The 9,036-nt window shown below is 53.1% G+C and overlaps 1 protein-coding gene across 2 annotated transcripts in view; it reads right to left on the bottom strand.

The window, feature by feature from the left end:
* Positions 1-1,813: 1,813 nt before the first annotated feature.
* LOC119106492 (uncharacterized) overlaps positions 1,814-9,036 on the bottom strand; it is a 100,756-nt gene continuing 93,533 nt past the window's right edge. Inside the window, exons 13-15 of one of the 2 annotated variants that reach the window (XM_037230146.1) lie at positions 8,485-8,659; positions 6,084-6,197; positions 1,814-2,289 (exon numbers count right to left, since the gene is read on the bottom strand). In XM_037230146.1, coding sequence (XP_037086041.1) covers positions 2,050-2,289; positions 6,084-6,197; positions 8,485-8,659 — 529 coding nt within the window. In that variant the 3' untranslated portion in view covers positions 1,814-2,049. The remainder of the gene's footprint in view (positions 2,290-6,083; positions 6,198-8,484; positions 8,660-9,036) is intronic. The other variant, XM_037230147.1, reaches the window with a different exon arrangement.

Raw genomic sequence — 9,036 nt, 5'->3', positions numbered from 1 at the left:
GGTGTGGCTACAAAATACATGTAATGTTTACGTGTTTTCCATTTGCGATTGACAAAAACAAAACGACCAAAAACACACGAGGAGCTTGTCACAGATGGTATGTCATGAACGATCGCACCAGACCTGCATTCTAGCTCCTCCCCTCCCCAAAACACCTGAACACCCCGTCGGCGCGCGAGTGACCACCACGACACCCACCCACCTCACCGCCAGCGAGACACCCCCATTCCGCGTCCGCCTCCCCCCGATGCCCCCCCCCCTCCCCTCCAATGACCCCTGACCGCGCCTGGAGTCAGCCGGCGGACGCACTATCACCGAGCTGGCACACGTGACCGGCCTGTGACCCCGGCGCTTGTTTGATCGCCGACAATAGCCGGCCGCACGTCGGCTTCGAGTGATCTGACCGCGGGCCGGGCCGGACGTCGGTCGCATGAGGGCGCCCGTCACGTGCCGGTCACGTGCGCGGCTTTGTTGCCGAGTTGGGGCCAGCGGCGGCGGACGTGACGTGACACTGAGGCGCCGAAGGATGAGTTGCGTCAGTTTCTAGTCTTGATGCGGTATATTGCAGCGGAGCCGCGTTTACGGGGCCGTGCGAGGGGGTCGGCACCCATCTCAAAGAGCTCCGCGATCCGAACTCTCTCATTCGTCGGTGGTCGATAACACTGTCAGCCGGCTGTCGATAGCACGCGCCGCTACTCCCGACAGCCTCACTCCCATCCCTGCAGATGCGTCCTGCATAGATGGGTCCTCGATGTGGCTACCGATCTCGCCTTGTGGACTACGGCGGCTGCATTTTGAGAACTATCGACCGCCTCCGGAGCATTCATACGTCACCAGCGGTGAACATGCGCCACTAACGTTCAAAAGTGCACTTTCCGCACGTTCAGTTGTGCTGACGTGATTATTTCAAACACGCAAACCGACCATATCATCGCCAGGCTTATCATGGTGCGGCACGTTGAGCCTAGGCCGCTGGCTGGCATCATTCCAGCGGTTCAAGCACTCAGTCCCGACACAAACAGTGCAGACGATCAATCCTGACACAGACTGTCCATGCGCTCAGCCTCGACACAGACAATTCAGACGGTCAGTCCCGAACAGACAGTTCAGACAGTCAGTCGCGACATAGACAGTTCAGATGCTCAGTCCCGACACAGACAGTTCAGACGCTCAGTCCCGAACTTTAAACAGACAGTTCAGACGTTCAGTCCCGACCTTGACATAGACAGTTCAGACGCTCAGTCCCGACATAGAAAGCACAGACGCTCAGCTCCGACACATACAATTCAGACGGTCAGTTCCGAACAGACAGTTAAGACACTCAGTCCCGACACAGACAGCTCAGATGCTTTGTCCCAACACAGACAGAACAGACGCTCAGTCCCGACATAGACAATTCAGACGCTCAGTCCCGGCCTTGACACAGACAGTTTAGACGTTCAGTCCCGACATAGACAGTTTAGATGCTCAGTCCCGACACAGACAGCACAGACGCTCAGTCCCGACAGACACTGCAGACGCTCATTCCCGACATAGACAGTTCAGACGCTCAGTCCCGACATAGACAATCCAGACGTTCAGTCCCGGGTTCTATTGCAGACAGTGGTTGCGCGTACCTTTGAACCCGTTTCGCTGGTTTTATGGACAGAATTCGGCAACTTCGCGGAATAAATCGGGATGAAACCCAATGCCACGGCAGACATTGCAATCACAGTGGATTAATATTTATGAGAAGATATCTTATCAAATTCATAGAACTGAGCACAACGCATGTTTGAAAATTCGTTGCGGCTGGAGGGCGAAAGCCCTCTTTTGCATGGCAAGGGTAGCATAAATCGCTTGTTATTTCGGCTTTACGACTCACTCGGGCTACATGTCGAGGTCACTTGACGTCGCCTGCCCATCACCCTGGAAAGAGGGGCGGATACCGCGGACCCCGTACCACTGGTTTTCCAGACACGCAGCGTAACCGATCAACCACCGCAACCTGTCCAACAATTAACGTAACGGCATCACAGACAATGACCTTTCACTGCAGTACCCCGGAATTCACCATCTGATAGGTCCTCGGCTGAAAATGGCCTGGATCTTGGAAATGGTTCGGAGAGTGCCGCGAAGCCGGTTGATGGATGAGTATGCTCTCCTACCTCCATGAGCTGGGTCGGGGTCCAGATGAGCATGCTCTCCTACCTCCATGAGCTGGGTCGAGGTGCAGCTGGTTGTCGTGCTGTTGGCCGTAGTATTGTACCAGCCTCGCCAAAACCACTCGGGAAGAAACCAGATGTACCCCTGAAGCAGAAACCACGCCGTCTGTGCCAGCTGGATGAGGTCGCTAGCCATTGGTTGGCCTCTGGTATATAAAAGAACACAGGACATACATCGGCAACGCCAAAACCTTCAGAAGTATCAGTAAGTGCGTCGGGGTGCCGATGTTCAAGACGCTTGTTTACAAGCATCACCATGGGACCACTGCGTCAAAATTATGCAGAGTGAAAATATACGGCCCTTTGTCATCCAGTGCCTACGTCCATAGCCAGTACACAACAAGACATGCGTAAACGGGCACGAATCAAGGCCAAGCTCCACTGAGGCATGTAGCGGGGCGGGGAAGCGCGTCTTCCGCAAAGGGAAGACACTCCCTTTAGAACGTCTTCCCGCCTGTCGGTGAGCGTTCGATAACCAGAGAAGCCTGGCACGCTTGGCTGTCTACGTGCTGTCAGCCTGTTGCTGATCTAATCACAATATCGCCCAGCCATCCGTGAATGCGTCATGATGACGCACTGGTACTGAATGTCGCCTAACGATCCATAGGGCATGCACCTGCAGCTTCGGGATAAGACGACTCCGACGCCTGACTATGTTCTGACGTGATGTTCAGTATGTGACCCGTAATTGGCAGCAGAGATCGATAACAAATTAGTCTGTTCCAAGCTGCCCCTCCGAAGCAGAAGCTTAACGAATCCCACACCACCCTTCTACCCACGTAACCTTCGGTCAGTATATGAGCGTTTTCTCTCCACTTCCTGGAAGCCAGAAAGCTGAGAACGTTAATAAAGATGGAGACCCCAAGCCAAGTCATTCCAATCCAGTCAGGCTCATCTCATGGCAATCATACATACTTTAACGAGAACTTGTGAACAGGGAAGTTACTCGCTCTGAATCTGACTGGGTAGCTGCCAGCACGAACCGATCATTGGACAGCTGGGGCGGTCCAGAAGAGTCTGGTTCTAGAAGAGGTCTAGAAGAGTCTAGAAGAGTCTGGGTCTAGAAGAGATCTAAAAGCGTCTAGAAGAGTCTGGGTCTAGAAGAAGTCTAGAAGACTCTAGAAAAGTCTGGGTCTCATTTCAAGACATTGCATGGACGGCGTTTGACTGTCTGATATCTTGGTGTCCAAAAAAGGCACAATGTTACGTATCATATCAATGTCGAGCTAAACAACAAGACTGTAAACAGCATTCCGTCGGAATTTTCATCTAGTTAATGTAGTTAACTAAACCTACTGAAAAGTGTTGTAACTGGTTCCCTGACAGGGAAACTTAGAGATCGTTCTTTTACAAAGCAAGGGTTACAAATGTTGATATTCTTCCTCTCGCTGTAACGTGCCACTAACGCTATTGCCGCGCTCCAGACAGCTGTTGGCGGGTGGTCTACGCGCAATCGGTACTATCGAGATCTACGCGATTAAACTCAGGTGACAACTCGCTCATATGGTATCCTGTGACCATAAATGCAATTACACAGGCTTCGTATCATATCAATGTCGTTACACAGGCCAAGTCCAATTCTTGACACTGGGAACATACTCCGTGATAGTTATGTACATCGACCAAGACAGCAAGAGATAATGCTCCAACCGCACAGACATTGCTAGAGATCCTGTGCGGCCGAGTTGGTTCGGACCCCGAGCCCGGGAAAACCGAGCATGGGGGGGGGTCCGTGGGCCCTTAAGAGGTTTATTTTTCCTAATAGTATTTTGCCATCGGCCATCTGTGAATTTCATGACTCAGGCTTAGTGGGCTTCATCTGCAAACTCTCTGCCCTCTAGCTATTTAATAGGATCTTTCTGATCACCACGGGACACTGTTCGCTTGAGGGCCCTTATGGCTACAGCGGCGTTCTCCTCTGACTGATCAAGGACCTCACTAGCCGTCCAGGGGCCCCTCCAATCACCATGGGCACCCATAATTGTGCAAGGGTCCTTCTGACCACCTCAGTGCTCGTCTTCATATTGAGGGCTCACTGGTCACTCAGCCAGGGGCTCACGAGCCAACAGAGGATCCCACGTCTGGTCGCCAGAACTATTCAACTGTATCCTGGGCCGTCTGGGCACTCAGGCGATTGCTAGTTGCATTGGGCTTTTTGTTAGCATAGAGACCCTTCTATCGCCCAAGAGCCCCCACCCCTCCCTGTCTGTTCGTACGCTCAGACACAGGCACGGGGACAGGGGATCGTGTCTCCTCCTCGGTCCCGTGGGATCAAAAGCTCCTGGGAACCGAAGATAGTGGACACGATTGAGCGTCTCTAAGAACCAGGGTTGCAAAGGTCATGTGACGAACTCCGGTCTACAGGTCGGGACCTCGAATGTCATTCAGAGGGCTTCCTGCACCATTCCTCCCCCCCCCCCCCCGACACACAAAGGGCCACCAGTCCAAAAATCCCCCAGGTACCAGCCAGTTCAAAAATGCAAGCAGTACGAACAAATTATGCGGTACAACGGATGACACCTTTGGAATGTCACCAAAGCTTTACATCGCAACAGTTATTGCAGAAGCGCATGAGATGCGTGTGCGACCAGCTAAACCCTGAAGAACAAGCTGGTACTCGCTGCACGTGATGCAAAACGGTGGCATTCATGCATCAGCAGGCTACAGTGCACACATAGCATCATCTACGGTGCCTTAACGAGGTACAGTGGTGAGACGCGTTTGTATATGAGGTTTGACTGCACATGGACACAGCTCTGCCCCACCGCTGACCCGCGTGACAGCCAGGCAACGTCCGGTAACACAAATCGCTTCAACATGGCCGCGACTACCGAGGAAGTGCGAGGTTCACAAATGCCGGTCCGCTTATCCCGGTAGAGTCCAGTGTCATCGATGTTCACCGACGTGAAGTGACGACACAAAAAAACCTTTACCGCCAATAAGGCACTCTGTATTCCGCATTTAAAGGGCGTGCTCCAAATTTGTGTGGGGATTTGAACTGAAATGGCCATTTTGAACATCATCAGGAACAGTTCACAGCTCTGCTCTTCTTCCCTGCAGTTTCTGAGCTACACGCCCCCGAACACGTACAAACTATTACGGGGAAATACCTCAAGGTCATCCAAGCATCCATGACGTCCTGATAATGCCACTGAAATCCTGTCATTTCACTGGTCATGCAGCGACCACTGCCAAGAAAAATATGTTTGTCGAGTTGCTTGTATCTGGCATTTGTGAGCACACTTTCAAGAAATAACGGCCATCAGTTGGCTAACCATCAATGTTGTGCAAGGTACGTTGACGTAATCAAACAGACGCATTGAGGAGCTCATTTAGCAAAGAGGAAACCTGGGTTGTCTAGGGCAGTCTTTTCAATCTAGAAGCATACCAACAGTCATAAGTGAGCTTTTTCATCAGATATGACGCTTCAATACCCTCACATGGGGCACATTTCCTTCAAAACGCGGTATTACATGTACTTTGACAACGTGACAACGCGTTCAAATTGCAGAATGGCGGCGAACTCCTGACCAAAGAAATGACCCGACCAAACATCACTCCACGGTCTCAAATACGAAAACCATCCGACTCCTCACCCACAGAACACCACAATGGGTATCTCTCTGTGCGGACACAACCTGCCGGCGTACAGCCTCTGTGCACCACACATGTGTGCCACACTGCCAAGGCATCTCATCCTGATATGGAATGGACTCACAAACAGTGCGGGTGCATCCTAATTTTAGGTCACTTTTCTGCACAGCATTCACAGACTTCACAGAGACTCAGAGACTCAAAGAACATGGACTCAAAATTCACGACCGCTCGCATTACATTAACCTCCGGACCGTGCATAACGAGGCCTCATCGCAACAGTACCTGCCTGGCCGTCATGTTCTGCAGGTAGGCCTCGCACATGATGGCCTTCGCCGCCACCTGGTACATGTCGGCTATGATGATGCGGGCCTTCTTGTCCTTCAGTTCTTTCAAATACTGAAAAGGCAAGGTGTTTGGTTATTATGAAGCAGCTGGCTAGAAAATGAACTGGCGGGAAGGATGTGATGGCAGAGAAGTAGCGCTGAAGGACCACCATCGGCCCACGTGAGGGGGAGGGGTATTATAAAGTAACCCCGAATTACAAAAAAAAAATCCGTCGTGCCACTGCCGCGTTTGTCCTGTGATCTTATTGTCAAACAATGGCACTGCCAGGTGCTTCTTTGGCTGTGATCCGGTATCAGTTGATCCCGAGTATCACTTATCATCTGTCCATAACCTTGCACGTAAACTTACTTAGGACCTAAACAACTCTTAGCGGTCATGAGCTGCGAGTCCTGTTTTGTGAACGAGGCCAGTAAATCGATGTTGTTCCGCCTACAAGGACATCTCGTCTCAGTCATTTCGTAAAACTGTTCGCTTGTCGCGTGTTGCCACCGCACAGGAGCATTACAAAATACAGCATATGTTGACGCTCCTTCTCGGAAGTAACGGAGAGAAGCCAGCCCCGCCAAAGTCCTGCATGTTTCCATTCAATGCCCGCTTCGATGAAGACCGCTTCCCCTCAAGTGTTCGATCCTCCTTTACGTCAGACCTGCTACTTCCGTCCCTGCCTCGACATCGATTGATCCACATGCTTGACCTGCGTCTCACGTCGTCAGATCCCCTGTGTGGGACGTGTTCCCCATGTTTTCCGGGCCGGTGATATCGGCTGCCACCCCCGCCCTCCCCACCACGCCTGTCTCGGCACACGACGCCGCCTCCTCACTCCCTCAGCCCGCCCCACCCAATATCCATACGTGTCCCCCTCGTGTACCCCCTGCCACAGGTCCAACACTCCTCCCATCCTCCCATCAGGGGTGTTTCAATCCAACAGATCAACGTGGACCGTATGCCGAAAACTGCGACAAGAAGCAGACCTGGCCCACATGCACGCCAAGCGAGAGAGAAATCCCACTTTCCCTGATCATGGAGGGTCACACCCCGTTGGTCCTCGGCTGGATCCGGCCGTGTCTCCATCAGCGTCCGCCTTAGTCGCGCTCAGCCCGCTTCGCGTCACTATCCTCGGCTCAGCGGCTATAGCGCAGCGTCCGGCCCAGCTCGCGTGTCCACCGCAGCCTGCCCCCTCCCCCCCCCTCCCCCCGCCTCGGTCCGGCCCAGCCCGCGTGTCCACCGCAGCCTGCCCTCCCCCCGCCCTCGGTCCGGCCCAGCCCGCGCGTCCGCCGCGGTCTGCTCCCCCAGGTAGGGAGCTCAAACCGAGCACCGTCCCGCAAACACGTGTGGCTGCCGGCGAAAAATAGGGCTGCACGTGACGGCCCGCACGTGTCCGTGGGTAGTGCCGCTAATGGCGTTGATGGTACGCCGGCGAGGCAATGAGGGCAAACATAAGGCGGCGAGGGCCGCCTTCTCGGCGCGACACGCCGGAGGCGCATTCCGAAAACAGCTCAGAAATCTGATCAGACTGATCAGGTAGCTCATGTGGCCAACAAACAGAGGCCAACTAGACCATTCATGAGGCCATTGATGACGGTCATGGATTGATCAATACCATGTAACGATGCCAAAGTTGTTGAAGAACGGCTAAGTGACAGTTTCCGAGCCCTTTGCCCGCCGGAGAAGTGCGCCATCTTTCTGTGCGCCACAGAAAGATGGCGCACTTCCCTGGCTCTCACAGGTTATTGGCATGCGATTGTCAGTAGTTTTGTTCATCCGTCAATATGATTCATTAATAATCAAACATGTAGATACGGAATCAAATGTGTGTCGGGCCGCATCATTTTCTAACAAGACCGTTCACAAGCTGCCTAAAATGTGATTTTCTATCTCCCCCCCCCTCTCCCCTCTCCCTCTCCCTCTCTCCTCTCTCCTCTCCCTCTCCCTCTCCCTCCTCTCGCTCTCCCCTCTCCCTCTCCTCTCCCTCTCTCCTCTCCACCTCTCTCTCGCTCTCCCTCTCCCTCCTCCCTCTCCCTCTCCCTCTCCCGCTCCCCTCTCCCTCTCCCCTCTCCTCCTCCCTCCCTCTCCCTCTCCCATCTCCCTCTCCCTCTCCCTCTCCCTCTCCCTCTCCCTCTCCCTCTCCCTCTCCCTCTCCTCTCCCTCTCCCTCTCCCTCCCTCTCCCTCTCCCTCTCCCTCCTCCCTCTCCCTCTCCCTCGCCCTCTCCTCTCTCTCTCTCTCTCTCTCTCTCTCGTCCTCTCTCTCTCTCTCTCCTCTCTCTCTCTCTCTCTCTCATCTCCTCTCTCTCTCTCTCTCTCTCTCTCTCTCTCTCTCCTCTCCCCGCCTCACCCTTACCGTAGCCATGTTAGTCGTATCGCTAGGAAACTTCCTGTTGGCGATAAAGGTGACGCCGGACGCTTGCAGCATGTCGTGCATGATGGAGATATACTCAGAGTACTTCTGGCCGTTCTCTGTCAGCGACGCCACTCGCTTCCACTTGAGCTGGGCCAGCAGCTGCTTGTACACAAACCTGAGAACGAGAACGTGTCAGGCGACCGCCCGTTTGTAGCTGGTTGACCGTCACTTCTGTGTATTGCAAAATACTCCCTCTCACCAGTTGTGGTAAGAGAACGAAGCGTTTTGAAACTGGTCTTTGTCCTGAGTCCCCGCTTTAGTCTCATTGACCGTGATACCTCTCATCTCATTTACATGCGCGTTGTGCGGTGATTACAATGTCACAAAAGACATCTTCCGCAAGCAGGGAGCTAGAATTGCTTTGTAACTAGGGTGGGAGTGAAAAATTGCATCGCAAAACATCGTACAGGAGTAAAAAAATCAATTCATTAAAGATAGAACTTATGAGCTCGTGACTGATGCTTCAGCAAACAAAGGTATCTATTTCAAGTT

The sequence above is a fragment of the Pollicipes pollicipes genome, unplaced genomic scaffold (genome assembly GCF_011947565.3).
Source record: "Pollicipes pollicipes isolate AB1234 unplaced genomic scaffold, Ppol_2.1 Scaffold_6138;HRSCAF=7277_pilon_pilon_pilon, whole genome shotgun sequence".
In the NCBI taxonomy this organism is placed as follows: Eukaryota; Metazoa; Arthropoda; class Thecostraca; order Pollicipedomorpha; family Pollicipedidae; genus Pollicipes; species Pollicipes pollicipes.
This window is presented reverse-complemented; position numbering and strand designations above follow the sequence as displayed.